The sequence below is a fragment of the Hemicordylus capensis genome, chromosome 2 (assembly GCF_027244095.1).
Source record: "Hemicordylus capensis ecotype Gifberg chromosome 2, rHemCap1.1.pri, whole genome shotgun sequence".
Lineage (NCBI taxonomy): Eukaryota > Metazoa > Chordata > Lepidosauria > Squamata > Cordylidae > Hemicordylus > Hemicordylus capensis.
The window spans coordinates 335,645,129-335,665,201 of NC_069658.1; the positions used below are offsets into that span (position 1 = coordinate 335,645,129).

Below are 20,073 nucleotides of genomic sequence, written 5' to 3' on the forward strand. Positions count from 1 at the left end.
GTGAACAGATCGCCAAACTGGTTCATGCACATCCCTACTAAGGACTTCTTCTGGCATTCCCTTCCCTTCAGACAACTTATGCCCAGCTTTACAGATCAATACAGGTGAATTAAGCTCTCTCATTGCAAAAATGCATGATATAAGATTTAATTATACTAGTCAAGTAAATCTCACTTTAAACTGACAGAGAAAAAGAGAATTTAGTAGTCCTGCACATTTTTACAGCAGCATAAATCTGTTTCACACAACCAATGCTATTATCCTGGCACTTTAAAACTAATGAATCATCTAGCTGCTTTGTATGGAGGGTTTAGTTTGCATACAATGAGTTCTGTCATTCGTACAAGGAGCTCTAGCATACTAAGACCTACCATTATGTTTTAGCTGCACTGTTAAATGGAATTGCTAAGTGATCAACATCATCACCATTTTTTTTTTTATCTTCAAAGTGCCTAAAGATATTAGGTGCTGTACAACAATAATTAAAAATCACAAGCCCCTGTAGAAAGCCCAGGGTATGGTTTGACTTAAGCTTCTACTTACCTCTCCATCTTTGGATTCCAGCTTGAGCTCTGACCTGCATGTGGCTTCCAGGTTGCCAGCCTCAGCATTTATTTCAACTCCCTTGGGAGCCTCCATTACCAAAGAGCGTGTGGGTGACTCAAGTCTGCAACAGAAAAGGAAATCAGGTCACTTGCTGGAGTTCCCCCCACTTGGAAACCTGTTTATGATTCAGGGTTAACTGCATTGTTTTTAATCTAATAGACTCCATTGGGGCCTGGTGCTTAGCCCACTGAAGTCTATGGAAAAACTTATTCTGACATGTTGGCATTTAACAGGAATTCTGATGATCACACATCCCTTAGATTGAGCCACTTCCATACAAGCATATGTCTATCAAAGTAATTCACTCTAGTGCCGGGTGTTGTAATCAGGGCTGATCTTCAAGCTCTGTATTCATGGTAGTATTTCATAAGGCAGCAAATCAATAGCATGATCACTGGTTTGCAGTCAGATTAGAGAACGACAGCATGTGCTAATGTCACTTAATTTTAATGATCTCTGGTTGGTGGACACAGATTGCCGTTTGTGTTTGCTAAAGAGCAAGGAACAGGCCTAGCTTAAGATCTAAGAAGTCTGAAATGGGGGTGGTGGGTAGCCAATGGAGAATCCCAAAGCTGAATCTGACCCAGGAGGAACCCAATGGAGGATACCAAGCTGACACCCCTCCACTCACCACTGTTTTCTGGGGCTGTACTTGTGCATAAAATTTACTATATGAAATGTAATGTCTATCCCCCCGCCTCAACTTAAGGTCATAGTTGGATAATTCACACCAACAATATTCTTTTAATGTCAGAGTTCCGTTTCTATGGGTGAACTGTGTTCAACACAGTTCCCTTTCTATGGTTTTCCTGGCTATTCCTAGAGCCACTCTGCGGCTTGTTTGTTTATAACCTGCTATTTTTCTCTCTAAACAATATCTTCCGCAGAAACTGGCAATAGTGAAGGTACAGAGACAATGAGGCAGTGCTGACATTCATATGTCATCTGCAGGATAGAGAAATGAAATGGAGTTGCTAGCTTACCTCTAGAGACAGGGGAGATGTAAGAAGCATGTCAGGAAGTGAGAGCTAAGTCCCAAGTTACTTCTCACATTCCCAAGCAAAAAGGAGGCCCTACAATTTCTTGACTTCAAATTTGATACCTCTCACTTCCTTTTGCTTTATATATCTGGGTACATAATGTGCACTTTAAGATGTCAGCTGACACATCCTGAAATATGAAGGTAATAATTGTGGCTGACATACTGTGCAATTGTATGCACTTGCACAACAGTGCTCTTGTGCAACTGTGCGAACTGTACATTCCACTGTGTAACATTACACAGTATGTTATGCTGTGAATGTATACGTCATTGGAATGGCAGGTGAGAATGGGGAATGTTGTCCCTCTGAATGCAACTTTGGGGCAGCATCAGCTGTGCTTCAATAGTCTGAAGAGGCAACCCAACAAAACTTGCTCAGGATATTAGTCAGCAACACACTCAGTGATAACTTGGGCTCCCAGTCTTCTATGCAGATCATGCTCATCTGCTTCTGTTATAAAAATACAGTAAAGTTAGTTTTAGGCTTCATAGATTTCTCAATAACCTTTAGAAGAATGCTCAGTCTTTCACTGTGCCGTACCACACACTTCCCTTGTGATCAGATCAGTAATCAGGCTATCAAGGATAATAAACATGATTATAGGAGAGGAGAGCTGGTCTTGTGGTAACAAGCATGACTTGTCCCCTTAGCTAAGCAGGGTCTGCCCTGGTTGCATATGAATGGGAGGCTTGATGTGTGAGCACTGCAAGATATTCCCCTCAGGGGATGGAGCCACTCTGGGATGTGCACGGAACCACGGAGCTGCAGTCCGGCACTGGGGTGGGGGTTCCTTTAAGGGCAGGGGGAGGGTGTACTTACCCCTCCCGCCGCTTTTCCCCCACCGGTGTGCGTTTTTTAGGAAGCATTTGGGGCGGCAGGGTACCTCCCTGCCACCCCTTCCCCCTCTTGGCTGCAAAAGGCTTCAGAAAGCCTTTTGCGCGTGCGCATGTCGCACGCATGTCACATCACTGCAACGTGCGTGCACACTACGTCTCTACATCACACGCGTGTGCACGTAGCGGAGATGTGATGCGCACGCGCAAAAGGCTTTCGGAAGCCTTTTGCAGCGGAGAGGGGGAAGGGGCGGCAGGGAAGTGTCCTGCCACCCCAAATGCTTCCTAAAAAATGTGTGCCAGCGGGGGGAAAGCGGCAGGAGGGGTAAGTACACCCTCCCCCCCACCCTTAAAGGAACACCCCCCTGCGGCATCGAACCATGAACTGTCTCATGTTCGGTCCGACCCGGAGGCCTGTAGAATGGCCTCCAGACCGGTCCGTGCACATCACTACTGGGAAGAGCAGAAGGTTCCATGTTCCCTCACTGACTTCTCCAAGATAGGGCTGAGAGAGACTCCTGCCTGCAACATTGGAGAAGCCGCTGCCAGACTGTGTAGACAATACTGAGCTAGATGGATCTATGGTCTGACTCAGTATATGGCAGCTTCCTATGTTCCTATGGTGATCTACAGACATGTGACAAGTCTTGTTCCTTAGTTTTTGCAGCTTAATTTTCAGCTATGCCATGGCTGTCTCAGTCTATTTGTGCATTTACTAATCTTGTGTCTCTTCTGTCCACAAAGAAAACAAATTATGTGAGAGCAAGACAGCATGTGAGCAAAGGAGACCAGGCAGAGTTGGGTTGAAGTATTGCCAGTCAGTTCCTACTCTTCACTAAGATCCAGCACCTACCCTTCAAAAAAACTAACACATCAGCAGCAAACAGAGCAAGGAAAGCTACAGAACTACTTTTCAGTGAAGCAAACTGGCAGAAAAGACACTTTCACTAGTAAATATACAAACAACTCTAGTCGTAAGTTCACCTCTCTCTCTCTGTGCACTGTGAATTTTTTAAAAAACTAATTATGGAATACGGGTTCTATAGCTTTCAGCATGTTTGAACAAGCAGCTATCACTCATGAGTATGCTACTCCTTATTTATATCATATACATGTGAATGAGGAGAATAAGCTTGACAATCAGGAGTATGTACTGTATCAACTAACTGCATATTGTTATTTATATACTGCTTTTCAACAGAAAACTTCTCAAAGCAGTTACATAGAAAAAAGAATAATAGGAGGAACATTACATAGAATTCAGCCATAAATTCTTGGTAATGTTTCAATAAGCCCTTAGAAAACAAAACTAGTTTACAGAAAGGTTTCTTTTAGGGATGTGCGGAACATTTCGACATCAAAACATAGTGATTATGTCTTGAGACTCTTTGTTTATATATATCTTCTATTTTATTTCTATTTTATCTTTTTTTTGTTCCCACCCACCCATCCCTTTTCACAATTTCAAAGCCTTTGGTTCTCCAGAAGCAACACAACCCCTTGCTGCACTCAGTATGCAAGTCTCCATCAATGTCAGCATCTCAGTAATATGCCACACAGCCAGTTGTGGGTACCTGTGTGCTCTGTATTTATCTTAGGAACAGGGATGCTGTAGAGACACGGAATGCTTACCAGGGTGTATATTGTGTAGGAGAATGGGTACAGTCTCAGATCTCTACTCTCCATCTCCTTGCTTCAGGACCCTTGAGTGCCAAGGGCAGCGGCAGGAGCCTGGGGAGGCTGGCGGCAGCCCATGTGTGACGTCAGACACGGGGAATGTGGTCTCCCTCCCAAACAGAGCTATGCAGCCCCATTTGGAATGGAGATCGGCCCGCACTGCGTTGGGCAGCATGGACCAGAGCAACTCTCCCTGCCTTAAAGGCAGGGAGAGCCATTCTGGCCACGCTGCCAATGCAGTGAGGGCCGATCTCTCTCCTAAACGGGGCCGCGCAGCCCTGTTTGGGAGGGAGATCGATCGGCCCTGCTGACCCTGATGTCAGACGTGGGGTGCGTGTCTGGGGCCACGCTTGCTGCCCCTGATTGGTGGTGGCCTGGGTTCTTTGAACCTGTCCACCCAATGGTAGCTCCACCCCTGGGCAGCAGTTACAAGGAGGGTTGGCCAGACAGGGCTTTTTCACTGTTCTGCCAGGACTGCACTTAGGAAGAGTTCAGCTAGTGAATCCAAGACATTTAGCATCACTTCACACATCATTACTATCTATTTAGCTTTAAATGTACTGTATGACATGCTTCTGCTGTAAAATGGCATACCATCAATAATGCAAAACATGATGGCTGACATGCAGTGCAGCCTTACAAGGGTGGAGCAAGAGGTGCTTCCTTGCAAGGAACCAGCAAACTAGCTGCATGTGAGGCTTGTCTCGCAGCCCTGTGTGTGGGAAAGGGGATGGGGAAGCAATTTTAGTTTCTCTCCTCTCTTTGCAAAATCTTTTTTTCTCTGTCACAAATACATCCCTGAGGGCTGCAAAATTTCTTAAAACTAGCACATCAAAATAAGTACCAGGGGAAAAAAATCAGCCTACAGAAAACCCAACCATGTTTTCAACCAGCCACCTGAAATATTAAATAAAACCGGTCTGATGACTCTCCCTTACAGGGAGTTACATGGAATTAGTGCCAATGCAGAAAATACTGACGTTACTAGTGGATTTTCTCATGGTGATGGCACCTGAAGCAGCCAATAGACCAACAGACTTACTCAGAAGAAAGAGGAATTAGACTCTGACATGTGCCCTGTGCTTAACTTGATCCAGAAAGGGGTGAGGCTTCCTGCTGTATATACTCCTTTCTCAGCTAGACCTTCATTGGTGCAACAGTTTAGGGATGTGCAGAACGTTTTGACAATGGAACCTTTTGACTCAAAATGGGCTGTTTCAAGTTTTTTGAGCTTGAAACAAAACACCTCCAAATAAAGGGCCTGTTTCATGCTCGATTAAGATGATTTAATGCTTTGAGTGCCATTTTGGAGGCCTGTTTTTCCCTTGTCAATTGGTTTTCTGGCACTGGCTTCTGATTGGCTTGCGATATCCTTGCTTTTTGGTTGGCTTGTTATTATACAAATCAAGTGTTGCCATGAGCAACTATGCCCTCATTGGCTGGGGGGAGGGGGGAACACAAAAGAAGTTAATTTCAAAATGTATTCAAAGGGACTGGAAGGCAGAGAGAGACCTTAGTGTGCCTCTCTTGAAGAGGATACATCAGGATGGAAGGAAGAAAGGTTTGATTCTGTGGTTTTCTCAGCACTTAGTATAATATGCTGTGCTTTTGCTACTATAACTATCTGGTTTTCCTGGATTTCAAATTTACAAAAGCAGAACCTGAGTGACTGCCTTCCTTGAATTCTGCTTTGTTTTGTTTGTGAGATAGTGTTGTGGCAAGAAATGGACAGTGGCAGCTGTGTATAATATTTCTTGGTGATTGCTGTTATGAGCTTCATGTCTGGCCTTGAGACTAACTTGTACTTCACTCACTGCTCTGGTCTTACATCTGCATTGCAATAGGGATGTGCATGAACCAGTCCGGAGCCCATTCTTGGGGCCAGTTTGGCGGTTTGACGTTGGGCAGGTGTGTGTGTGTGTGTGTGTGCGCGCGCGCGTGTGTGTACCTTTAAGGGCAGGGGAGGGTATACTTACCCGTTCTGCCACTTTTCCTACTTCAGAGCTCCCGTTTTTTAATGTATTTAGGGCGGCAGGGTATCTCCCTGCTACCCCTTCCCCCATTCCTTGGCAAAAGGCTTCAAAAGCCTGTGTGTGCACATCGCGAGCGAGCATCATGGCCATGTGTCACGTGCACACAGGAACATGGGATGGGGTGGCAGGGAGGTACCCTGCCACCCCCAATGCGTTAAAAATGGGAGCAATGGAGGGGGGAAAGCGGCGGGAGGGGCATGTACACCCTCCCCTGCCCTTAAAGAGCCCCCCTCAGTGCTGGACTGCGGAGGTGCGGTTCCATGCACTCCACTACATTGCAAGGTGTACTCAAATCAAAATATGGCTGAAGTTGCTCTAGTTGAGCTTATGGCCATGCTTGCTGCTAAGGGTGCTGCTGTGGCAGCTGTTGAAATGCTGAAGTAAGGAGTCATAATCGTGTGAGAGAGAGCAACTTGTGCCAGTTATGTTACTGTAGCACAGGCACTGTGGCTGGCAGTGCATTCTGGGTCAGTGATTCTTTCTTGGCCATTTTTGGACTGTGTTTGAAATGTGTATTCTGCATGGGGAGGAACAGATTCCCTTTTACTGTGCGTGTCTACAGTGTTTTTCAAAGCAGGGTTGCAAAATGCATTGCAAATCACAATGCAAAACTTGTGTGCAGTCCACTCTGTGAGTGCAGCCTGTTCTGGCCATGGGGAACAAATGGGACACTTGGAACATCCCATTGTTCCCCATGGGTAGATTCCCCAAGCCCCATAGGGATTTGAGGGAAAGATTAAAAATTTGTTTAAAGTCGGCCGTTTATCCATTTCTTTTGTGGGTTGGTTGGGTGGTAGTAGTGCCCATCGTGCCCTAGCACACCACCCACTTTGGTGTCTCTAGGATCTACCCATGGGGAAGGTGGCTCTAGAAAAGCTCATGGAGAATACATGGCTCTAAATGCCCAGAGAAGCTCTTCTACCATTCTCCAATTCCTGTGGACAAGAGGAGGCCATTATCTACCCGCGGCTCTTGAACTGTTCATAGCCAAGCCACTAGCTCAACTGCTCTATGGTGCACAACTGGGCCCTTTTCCCAATATTGTGACTCTGGAGCGTGTACAATCTAAATTCCTGAGAGCAGCGCTCCGTGTTCTGAGATGTGTCTCCAATGCCACTTTGTGTCTGGAGACAGGCCTGATCAAGATTGATCGATTACCAATCTAGTTGGATTCAGACGATTGAGGCAAAAATAGCTACATTAGGCCTCTCCCCCGTGACCTTGCTCAACATAGGCTACGATCAGGCAAAAGCAACCATCAAACAGCGCATTATAGACACTGAGCACCAAACTGATCTCATCAATGTTCCAAAATTTTATATCACTGACGGGCTTAGATACTCTGCCTCTCCAGCAGCATACCTCACCCAACTGGAGGTCCCTAACCACAGAAGGGCTTTCACTTTCGCTCGCTGCCATGGCCTCCCCTCAGCAGTGCTGGAAGGCCGCTATAGAGGGACCCCATTTGCAGAGCGACTATGCCCCTGTGAATTAGGGCAGATTCAAACTACTGAGCATGTCTTCCTATACTGCTCATTCTATAGAGACATCGTGCCTCTCTCATCCTTGCATGGCTAAGCAAGTACCCAGGTCGTCCGAGCCAATTCTACAGCTCCTTGCTACTCTCTGACTCTAAGCCTGCCATTACATATAGCGTTGCCAGGTACTGTGAGGCTGCGATCAGCATTCTTCAGTGGATGACAAGCAGTGAGCCCCTCCAGCCTTAATCTGACTCTTTGCAACTCTGGGCAGGCCCTGTAATTGCTCACATGCCTCCCCTTTCTACGGCTTGTTACACCCTCAGTTTGGAGGATTTCCAGTCTTATTACTCAGGATTTTATATATTTCTGCTACCTTTTAACCTTATTACAATTTTATGCCTTCTTTTATGCCTTTTACTTCTACTATCTCTCAGGCGTTGAGGCCCTCATGCATACTATTTTTAGTCCTTTTTAGTATTATTAGTCCTTATGTTCTTAATTTTAATTTTTAATTTCTATATGTAATTCTTTTTTTAAACTAATCTCACTTTTAACACATAACCACTCTTCCATTTTAACATTGGCTTAGTATTTTTAATATTTTTAATGAATTATTTATGCAAGCATTTGTTTTACCTAATCTTACTTTTACCATGTAATCACCGCTATGCTTTATGCTGACCCATGGGGAACAATAGGGTTTTTTGTGTTTCCCCATTGTTTCCTCTGGCCAAAAGACAAAAAGTTTTGAGTTTGTTTCATTGAAACAGCCTATTTCAACAAAACATTTTAGCTGTTTTGAATTTTGTTTCGCGCTCAAAACAAAATGCAAAATCCATTTTGTGCACAAAATCCATTTCTCTGTGTTCAAAAACGTACTAATGGCGCTCTCTCTCTCTCTCTCTCTCTCTGTAATTAGCTATACTGCATGGTTTTTCTTGTGACTATCTCCTTACTCAAGGTTGTTAATAGCATACTAAAAGCACTGTCTAGTGAAAATTTCAGTATTAATGATTTCTTAGTATTAGCAAGCAATTAGTTATATTGAAGACAGGACATAGGACTGATTGCTTAATAGTGCATTGGCCCACAATATCTCATGGCCAACATTTAGGAGTTTGCTCTATCCTTACAAGGAGCCACTGAACTGGCTGTGCTCAAGGCCTACTGCATAGCTCCTGGGGAGGGGGATGAGGACATGAGTTTTGTTTGTCTCTCAACCATGCAAAAGTCCTTTTTGTTGCCAGGAATATGTTCTTGAGGGCTTTGCAACATTTCATTAATATTGAAATTAATTGAATTTTCACTAGGCAGTGTTTTTAGTATGCTATTAACATCCTTGGAGTAAGGAGGTTACCAAGAAGAACCATATAGATAGTTACAGGTGAAAAAAATTGTATAGTTTTTACTCTGCCCCTTACTCCTGCATAACATGTGGGCCATTGGGCGGGGTGGGGGGGGAGTCAATAAGATCATGGTTACTGATTAACCATGCTATTGTTGATTTAATTACAAACCCCATTGTTCATGATAGTATTATATATCATGACTATGTATTTGGTTTCTTAACATGACTAACCAGGGTCAGAGCGTTTCACAAGAGTCTCAATTTAAAACAAGAATCACATTCAGACTAGACAGTGCTCTATTTATCTCAAGAACATAAAAGGCAGACATTTGGCTTGTTTCTGAGCCATGTTCAGATGGAGATGCCATCTGTGTGAACTACTCTCTTGCTTTGCTATCAATGTGGCCACTGCAGTCATGAATATTATGTCATCTATTTAGACAGCTCCTGGATGGAGGCACTGGTTTATATAAATGTCACCTCTATGTGAATACTCTTTGGATTTCTTTTTCTCTTAAAGCAAAAAAAACAAAACAAAACAAAACAAAAAAGGTGGGGTGGGGTGGGGTGGGGGGAAAGGGCTGGGTGGGGTGAGGATGGTGGAATCCTGAATAAAGAAAATTGTGATGGTGCTTCTAATAAGATCTAACCTAGCTGTGCAGTCCAATACACCAGATGAAGATAAGTGGACTAGAGTATCTTAACTGGTTGTCTTACACTTTCCTGACCATTGTTAAAGGGCTGTGCTAGATGTAATCTAATACTGGCCCATATCTTCTATTAAATTCATTTCCAGGACATACCAGCCTTAAAAGAAAAGAGCCAATGGCAACCATGTATATCCCAATAAAATGCCTTTATATTATCAGTGAAACTCTGCAGAAGTATGCATTCACAAAAGAGCAAAACTTTATTTCCCCCAGTTTGTTTGAGAAGTCGCAGGGTAATTTATTGGAGGTCAGTGTATCAGTTTGTTCTGTAGTTTCAGAGGAATTCATTCTCTTGGAGCAGTCATTACTTATCCAGATTTCTAGTTTTCATTTCCTGCGTCATACAGAGCCTCATTAATCACTCAAAAATGAGGACAGCAGCTGAGATCATATTTTCTGCAGCACTCCTACCTTCAACAGCACAGATTGTGGTGTTTTCTTTGCTTTCCTGAGTAAGATGAAATGAATATTTGCAAATATTGAAAAATCACCTAATTTTTCAGTTTCACAATCCAGTTTTTTAAAATTAGAAATTTCAAAGTAAAATTTGAATGTGCATATTCAATGTAAAAAAAATTAATGCAAAATTCAAAATTAAAGTGACTCAAAATTCAAGTCACTTGCAGGCATATCTTGAAGTTTGAGTTTAAAATGGCAGGCTTCACAAAGCTATTTTAGCTTTGCTATTTTAAATAAATGTTCATTGGATCTTATGGACCTTATTATAGAACATTCCACACAGAAAAAACTGGATGGCCATATAGCTGATTATAAGGAAATGCTTTGTAAGGATATATCTACTAAGGACTCTCAAACCATATTAGAGAATATGGATAAGGAATTACAAGCTTATTACAATGAACTTAAAATTTCTAATCTAAAGAAATTCAAGAGGGATGAAGATGACTCTGAGGCTGTTCTCACGAGCAGTGGGAAGTGCCTGAATGGGGTTATTGGGGAGAGCGGGCTTAGCCCGCTCTCCCCACAGATGAGCACGCCAGCAACCCTGCCGTCAACAACATGACTGCCGACTCCATCACGGAGCCAGCGGGGCTGCGGGGATCAGGGGTCGTTCGGGCCCCAGAAGTTCCAGGGTGCCCTGCACAAGCACGCAGGGCATCCTGGAGAGACTCCCAGTGGCAGGAGGCTTGTTTTAGCTTGCTGGTGGGGGTTTCTTTTTATCTTGCCACAGTGCGGAGCTGCACCACAGCAATACACGATCAAATAGACGAGGTTAGCAGAGTGCTTGCTCCGCTAACCTTGTCTAAGGCGAGGGCTACTTAAGCAGGTTACCCACTTTGAGGAAACTGGGCTCTCCTGCGAGCCCGGTGGATCTCATGTTCGCCCCAAAGCGGGCTAGGCTCCCTTAGCCCACTTTTGGGTGATCATGAGAATAGCCTCTCTTTGAAGAATCAGGTATACATGGTCCAAGTCTTGTAATAGTAAGACCTTTAAGAGAATTGTTCAATTTAAGGATACAAACAATATACTATCAGATCTTAGCTCTACTGAAGACATTAGCAACTTAGTGGACGATAGGTCCGACAGAAGTAACAGAGACAAGTCAAAAAAACTCTCCCACACACAGCAGCATTTTGAGAACGTCCTCAAGGAACAAAACATACAATTGGACAACCCAGAGGACAAGAACATAGTTATCAATATCTCTGATTGTACATTCACTTCTGATGAATATGGAATATTAAACTGAGGCTTGTACCCACACCAAAATATAACACTTTTAAAACAAGAATTGATCTGTTTAAATGAGTATGATTGATTAAATTGAAGGACCACTTTGGTGTCTCAGACAAAGCTATTACCAAATCCTTCCGACCTAAATCCGTATTCATACCACATAAATGTTAATGCCACCATTCAATGTTATGAAATTTATCCCATAAGCAATGTCAAGCAATAGAATCATTACAGCTGAATATCATAATCAAAGAGGCAGACAAAGGTGGAGGAATTGTAGTAATGAACAAATATGATTATTGCTGAGAGATTGATAGACAGCTGAACAACAACATAGCCTATATGAAGTTAAAGGAGGATCCGAGTAGTAAAATAAAATTTCTTATTAGAATTTCTGTTCAGGAAGCCTTCCTATCAGGTTATATAGATGAAGCCACAAAAAACTTTCTGATGACAAGAATACAGGATATCCAATTTTTATGTTCTACCAAAAATGCATTAAAACGTTCTTCCTCTTCCAGGCCGCTCTATATTATCAGGTTGCAAGTCATTATTGGAACCCCTTTCAGACTAAATTGATTTTTTCTTCACCCCTTTGTGGAATGGCAAAAAAAATTAATTAAAGATACTGAAACTTTTATTAAAATTGTGGAGAACCTGACATTAGAAGAGGACATCTTATTATGTACTCTGGATGTGGAATCTGTGTACACTTCAATACTCCATGAAGGTGCTAGGATTGCAGCAGAATACTTTTTGTCACAAAGGACCAATCAATTACTTCCAACGCACTTTCTTTTAGATCTTCTAGATATTGTATTAGGAAAAAAATACTCAAGATATTTATATACAACAACATGGAGTGACCATGAGCAGTAAAGTGACACCATCTATAGCCAATCTGTATTTGTCTTTTTGGAGTTGAAATACATCTTAAATCCAGAAGTTAACTCCTTCTTTCATGATATATTGCACTATGGGAGATATACTGATGATATTTTCCTTTTATTCAAGGGTACTATTCATTCTTTTGAACAATTTTTGGAATGGATCAACTCTGTGGATATTCATATTAAGTTCACCAGTTATTTTCATAAACAATCTATAGCTTTTCTGGATATGTTGGTGATATGAGATGGAAATCATCGCGAAAAAAATCAGCAATTTATCTATTTCAGCATTTTGTTAATTGTATCATTACTTTTTGGGTTACTTCAGATTGTATGTCCATTCCTTACCAATGTATATATTCTCTTTCTATTGATATTACAATACATCCAGTTATTTACTAGGTACTTCATTGTTTTTTGTGTTTTGGGTACACAAATAAATCTTTAAAATATGTGAAATACAAGCTATTACAAACTTGTTAACCATCAAATATTAAAAGGCAATGGAAACTATCATGAATCACTGTTCAAATGAGAAAGGTTATTTTACTCCTAACCATCCATTAATTGGTGATGACATGAATGCAGGAGTTTACTTACCATTTTGGCATATTCGATTAATTGAATCTGCATTATGCATTGCTGCAGCTGCGAGTTAGTATTTCTTATGGATGTAATTATTTCTTAAGGTATTCTTCTTGCCCACCACAACATTTCACATTGAGCAAAATGTAAGCCACCATTATCACCTATGTTTCACCTTATTTGGTAAATAACCATGTCAGCAAACCTAGAGTCAAATTAATTACTAGCAACTAACTACTATCTTACACTGGGAAAGTGATCTTTGTTTTGTTAAAATCAATGGGCTTCCTATTCAGAATGACAAGATGTCTGTGATTCTGATATTTATGTGTTATCTTCCAAAGAACTAATTATTCCAACCAGCACCACTCAAGAGAAAAAGCAATAATTTTATCCATTGATCAGAAGTTAATTAACCAACATGCCATTGGTTTCCACAAAATTACAGCCATAAATGTATTTTCATTGTGATATTTGGGCTTCACTTTGATTACCATGTAGAGATAAAATTTCCCTAAGCAGAAATGCATACATATCCTCTCTGGGGCGGTTTATTTATTAAAAATTTCTTGTATATTGTTGATTTGAGATACAGACATGTTTAATAGTGGAAGTTTCACATAATTCTTAATGCCTGTATCTAGGGGTGTGCACAGAACCAGTTTTACCAGTTCGGTTCGAATCTGAACTGACCCAGCCCAGTCCAGTTCCGGTCAAACTGGACCCAGTGCAGTTTGACCACCACACTGATTTGAACTGGTTTGCAGACCGGTTTGGGGGTCTATTAGTAAAGGGGGACGGTGAGGTTCCTTGAGGATCTGCAACCCTCCTTCTGTCATGGGGACATAGGAAGTTGCCTTATACTGAGTCAGACCATTTGTCCACCTAGCTCTGTATTGTCTAAACAGACTGGCAGTGGCATCTCCCAGGTTGCAGGAAGGAGCCTCCTTGGAGATGCCAGGGAGGGAACTTCTGCATGCAAGCATGTAGGAGCTCTTCCCAGTACAGCCCCATCCCCCAAGGGGAATATCTTACAGTGCTCACACAGAGTCTCCCATTCATATGCAAACCAGAGCAGACCCTGCTAAGCAAATGGGACAATTCATGCTTGCTACCACAAGACCAGATCTCCTCACTGGAGGGCTGTGAAGAATGTCAGCCACTGTACCCAGGTACAGGGTACAGCCCTGAGATAGTCCCATTCTTCTATGCTGGCATACTCTCACTCCGTCTGAGCAAAACATTTGTCAGCATTAGCAAATGCTGTGTCCATGGAGAGTTTCTATTTGTGATTGAGAATACTGGACATCCAGCACTGGGGGCTAATAAAGTTCACATTAGTTCAGTACCCAGGTATATACATAACATAAGAACAGCCCTGCTGGATCAGGCTCAAGGCCCATCCAATCCAGCATCCTGTTTCACACAGTGGCCCACCAGATGCCTCTGGGAAGCCCACAAGCAGAGGGTGAGGGCATGCCCTCTCTCCTGCTGTTGCTCCTCTGCAACTGGTATTGGAGGCTGGAGGTGGCCTAGTCACCAGACTAGTAGCCATTGATAGACCTGTCCTCCATGAATTTGTCTAAGTCCGTTTTAAAATCATCCAAGCTAGTGGCCATCACAACATCCTGTGGCAGAGAATTCCATAAGTTAATTATGAACTGTGTGAAGAAATACTTCTTTTTGTAGGTCCTAAATTTGCCAACCTTCAGTTTCATGAGATGACCCCTGGTTCTAGTGTTGTATATGAGAGATAAAGATTCCCCTCTATCTACGCTCTCCACTTCATGCATACTTTTATACACCTTATGTCTCCTTATGTCTCCCCTTAGTTGCCTCTTTTCCAAACTAAAAAGCCCCAGATGCTGTAGCCTTGCCTCATAAGGAAGGCCGCTCCAAGCCCCTGATCATCTTGATTGCCCTCTTCTGCACCTTTTCCAGTTCTACAGTGTCCTTCTTAAGATATGGTGACCAGAACTGAACACAGTACTCCAAATGTGACCGCACCATAGATTTGTATAGGGGCATTATAATATTAGCATTTTTATTTTCACTCCCCTGCCTAATGAGCCACCTAATGGCGCAGTGAAGTAACTTGACTAGGGAGCAAGAGGTTGCTGGTTCACCAGACTAGTAGCCATTGATAGACCTGTCCTCCATGAATTTGTCTAAGTCCGTTTTAAAATCATCCAAGCTAGTGGCCATCACAACATCCTGTGGCAGAGAATTCCATAAGTTAATTATGAACTGTGTGAAGAAATACTTCTTTTTGTAGGTCCTAAATTTGCCAACCTTCAGTTTCATGAGATGACCCCTGGTTCTAGTGTTGTATATGAGAGATAAAGATTCCCCTCTATCTACGCTCTCCACTTCATGCATACTTTTATACACCTTATGTCTCCTTATGTCTCCCCTTAGTTGCCTCTTTTCCAAACTAAAAAGCCCCAGATGCTGTAGCCTTGCCTCATAAGGAAGGCCGCTCCAAGCCCCTGATCATCTTGATTGCCCTCTTCTGCACCTTTTCCAGTTCTACAGTGTCCTTCTTAAGATATGGTGACCAGAACTGAACACAGTACTCCAAATGTGACCGCACCATAGATTTGTATAGGGGCATTATAATATTAGCATTTTTATTTTCACTCCCCTGCCTAATGAGCCACCTAATGGCGCAGTGAAGTAACTTGACTAGGGAGCAAGAGGTTGCTGGTTCGAATCCCCGCCTGTATGTTTTCCAGACTATGGGAAACCCCTATTCCGGGCAACAGCAATATAGCAAGATGATGAAAGGCATCATCTCACACTGTGCGGGAGAGGGCAATTGTAACCCCCTCCTGTATTTTACCAAAGAAAATCACATGGCTCTGTGGTCACCAGGAGTCAACAGTGACTCAATGGCACAACTTTACCTTCTCCTAATGAATCAGGGCTACAATGAGTGGCCCATGATCACCCAGTGAAATTCAGGGCTGACTGGGGATTTGAACCTGGACATTCTGTGCATCTGATGTGATTCAGAGGGGCTCTGCTCCATTGTCTGCTTTGGTAATCAGGAGTAGTGTCAATAGTGCTTTCTTTTGAGTCAGAGCTGCACAATTTTGTCTCTCCTGAAGATGTTGGATTACAACTCCCATCATCCCTATTGGCTACTCTGGCTGAGAATGATGGGATTTGAAGTCTAACTACAGCTGGAGAGCCAAAGTTGTACAGCCTTGTTTTGAGTTAGGATGTCTACCTTGATTTACATTTTTATGCACCAACTTTTTATGTATCCATAAAAAGATACATAAAATTAAACTCAAACATTGTAAGGTCATTCACAAGACCAGAGGGGTGTGCTGGTGGGAGGGGCAGTGGGCAGGGGGAGGGGGGCGGTAAGGCTGGTTAACTCACCTTTCCCTCAGACGAGTGCAGGTCTCTTGCTAGGAGTGCAGACCATGCTCCCAGATTTTCCATGCTGCATGTGGCAATGTGGAGCTCCAGAGGCTGGGATGAAACATCCTGGCCTCCAGCTATTCCACAATGCACTGCACGACATGCATGGGGGATTCCCCCAGGAGATGGACATAGGCGCCCATCTCTGTGTATACTGGGGCTAGACATAGCCCCAGTGAACACACGATCCCGGAGCCCGGGTTAAGGGCTCACTTGAGCCTTTATCTCTGACTAAGAGCCAAGTTTAAAAGCGAGGTTAGGCAGTGCTGCCCCACTGGGGTTGGGCCCAATTCTGGTGGTTTTCATGCACAGGCTGGGCTTCCGTAGCCTGGGTTTGGGTGCACATGAGAATAGTTTCTTCATAAGCTTATTTTAAAAAAACACACCAAAGAAAAAGAAATACTAGTCACATGCAGTCAGGAAAAGGAGCAACAATGCTGCATAGTTTAACAAAGCTGAAGGCAGTCTTGGCATCTGTTTTGACCATCACCATTTGGAGGGTTCCTACTGCCCAATAGGTGATCATAAGAACAACCACAAACACTTTTGGGGCCTAGTCAAGAAGTCATGGTTGCCTCTCCAGCAGCTTTGTGTAATTCTAGCTTAATCCTGGTCCCCCCACCCCATCACCAATATGATTTAAGTATTTGCACCCAAGCCTCTGATATTGCAACTGATCAGGTGTGAGGTGAACAGGTAGTTGTGAGGATAGGCTGGATTGTGGTGATGACTTTGTTGCCACTATGCTTAGTTTGCCTGGCCCTAATCAGGCTGTGGCGTGCAATTTTTATTTATTTTATTTAACACATTTTTATACTGCCCAAAATGCAAGTTCTCTGGGCAGTTTACAACAAAAGAATAAAAACAACAAATAAAAAGATTAAAACATTTTAACAATTAAAATTTAAAATGTTAAAACTATTAAAACACAATTAAAACAAAATCTAATTAAAAGCCTGGGTGAACAAATGTGCCTTGACTGTCTTTTTAAAAGTTGTAAGAGATGGGGAGGCTCTTATTTCAGCAGGGAGTGTGTTCCAAAGCCTCGGGGCAGCAATGTATTTAAAAAACCAGTAGCAGTTTTGAAAAGGGCAGAGCTTTGGAGCAAACATGGACTGCGTGCAAGTGCAATGGTTGTATAACCCTAAAGCCACTTATAAAATCTGGCAGTCACTGAAGTTCATCTCAAAACACCAACTACTTAAATTCAATGTAGACCAATGTGACACTAGTGCTGCTACCAGGGGCAGATTAATAAACCGCCCATAGGCAATCAAAGATTTGCTGCCCCAGGGACAAGAGTAAGGGCCGGGGGGCTTGGGGGGGAGGGAAGCTTAACTCTGGTTTTTTAACCTTGAAAAATGCCACTGTGTAGCAGTGGAGGCTCTGCCCGCCTCCTACCATCACAGGAGATGAGGTTGGGTACTGGAGGAAGGCAGCGAAAGAGGTCCTCCCTCAAGCCCGGCTTACTTGCAAATGACACAGAGTGGGCAATTTTGGGCCTCTGCGCATGCTCTGAGTCAAATCACCTTCTCTGAGTCATTTGCATTTTAAATTTTATTGGCTTTTACCATAACTTTACATTCAAATTACATTCATTTATAATTAAGTAAATATTGACTTCCCGCTTACCTATCTGTGCGGTTCACGTTAACTATACATATTGCTATAATACATTGCTATAATAATTCATACATTGCTATAATAATTCAAAACATACATACTCCACATTACTACTCGATTTTACCCAAACCAACCTGCTGTTGTTACTATATTTCAAACCCTGCTGAAAAGTCCGTATTAGAAAAATAGGTTCTTTAAGTAAAGTAAAAATGGTTCCCAATCTTCTTTGAAACATTCCAATTTTTCATCCCTTTTAAGTGCTGTAAGCTTTGCCATCTCCGCATATTCCAAAATGTTTATCAACCAGTCTTCTTTTGCTCTGAGTCATTTGCAAGTAAGCTGGGCTTGAGGGAGGACCTCTTTTGACACTGTCTCTGCCAGGATGGTAGAGGCGGTGGAGGCAGACAGAGCCTCCGCTGCTACACAGTGGCATGTTTAAAGGTTGAAAATAAGAAAAAGTATTAGGTTTCCCTCCAGATGCCACTCCCCAAGATTTGCCGCCATAGGCAGCTGCCTATATTGCCTATGTGGTAATCTGCCATTGGCTACTACAAGTTTTGAATACAAAGAACTTGGTATTTTAAATAAAGGTTTATTTAATATTGGAAAACATGCCTCCCAATTCCAAATCAGGTCTAAGGCTGCAATCCGGTGCATGCTTACCTAGCAATAAGCCACAGTGAAATGTATGGGAGTTACTTCTGAGTAAACATGCACAGTATCATGCTGCACACATTGCCCTCTGTTGGTTCCAGGCTCTGTTGGTTCCAGCCTAGTAGCTGTCAGCTGGCACACTCTTTAACAATTTTGGAACCAAAAAGAAGGGTCTGGTTAATACACTGTCCTGGTGGCTTTGCCTATATGGCATCTTTTCACACAACCATACAGAGCAATGTCCATGGTGTTTGGGCCTGAGCCCAGTTGTTTTTCTCGGCTCCTCTGCCCAACTGAGGGTTTTATTCAACACCAACAAAGGAAAGGGGGAGGAGAGAATGGCTCCTAAGAGAAAAAGCATGGGGAAGGACCATACTGTTCAACGTAGGATGAGTTCTTTGTAGCTTCCACTTGAAGCCAAGCACTTGCTTGTCGTGAAGTCTAGTATGCAGAGACCATCTTGAACTCCTGCCTGAACCACACATTTAGAAAGAAGTTCAAGGCATACCTGGAGAGGAGTGAGAGTGTTTGCAGCCCTCATAAAAAGAAATAAATGTTTGTCATTAAGGAGCACCTTCTGCTCGCAAGCCATATGATATTTCATAAAAATACTAAATACAAGTGAGCACTTTGCAAACATATCCTTGATAGGATGGCTCACAATAAAATATTTATCAGGATTATTTATTGCATGGCACTGACATCAATCTAGTTTTCAATTATGTTCTAATGAAATGCACCAATTACTGTTTGAACGGTGACATACAATTGTAATCTCATTCAACGGAGATAAATCTTGCTTACACAAGCTTTTCAGCATACTTTCTTCAACAACATTAATTACGTATGTAAACAAAGATGCATTATTATCTTGGTATTCAGTGATAAATCCTGGGGTTTAGTGTAACATGCTCTTCTGTTTGACAGTCTTAATCACTATCCAGTTTCCAACAGTTATGCTGCAAATCCATAACAAAACCCAAGACACAGGTGCAGGTGAATTTGGAAGTAAGCTATTGTAACCCGGTCCTTGAATTTATTTACAAGTCTACAGAGGAAAGTACAGATGTGAAGAAAAGACCTTTCAGTTGTAATCTAGCTAATTTTGAAAATTCTAGCTAATTTTGAAAAGAAAAAGAAAAGAAAAGAAAAGAGCCAGGTAATGCTTCAAGTGTTTTGTCCTCTGGTATATGAAGAAGGAAAATATCATACCACCACTGATATTAATCAGTGAGAACATAAATAAACAAACCAACCCAGGAGCACTAAGGTTTCCAGGTGCTGAAATCTCTGCATCAATGTAGATGGAGGAAACCATAAAGCCCCCTTTTGCAGAATTAGTAAATAAGTCATAGAAACATAGGAAGCTGCCATATACTGAGTCAGACCATTGGTTTGTCTAGCTCAGTATTGTCTACACAGACTGGCAGCAGCTTCTCCAAGGTTGCAGGCCGGAATCT

The 20,073-nt window shown here is 42.5% G+C and overlaps 1 protein-coding gene across 6 annotated transcripts in view; it reads right to left on the reverse strand.

Annotated features, from left to right (window-relative positions):
* The window catches only part of SGCD (sarcoglycan delta), a 620,371-nt gene that overhangs the window by 12,673 nt on the left and 587,625 nt on the right, over positions 1-20,073 (reverse strand). For all 6 annotated transcript variants that reach the window (XM_053298220.1, XM_053298224.1, XM_053298221.1 and 3 more), the window contains one exon: positions 544-667. In XM_053298220.1, coding sequence (XP_053154195.1) covers positions 544-667 — 124 coding nt within the window. The remainder of the gene's footprint in view (positions 1-543; positions 668-20,073) is intronic.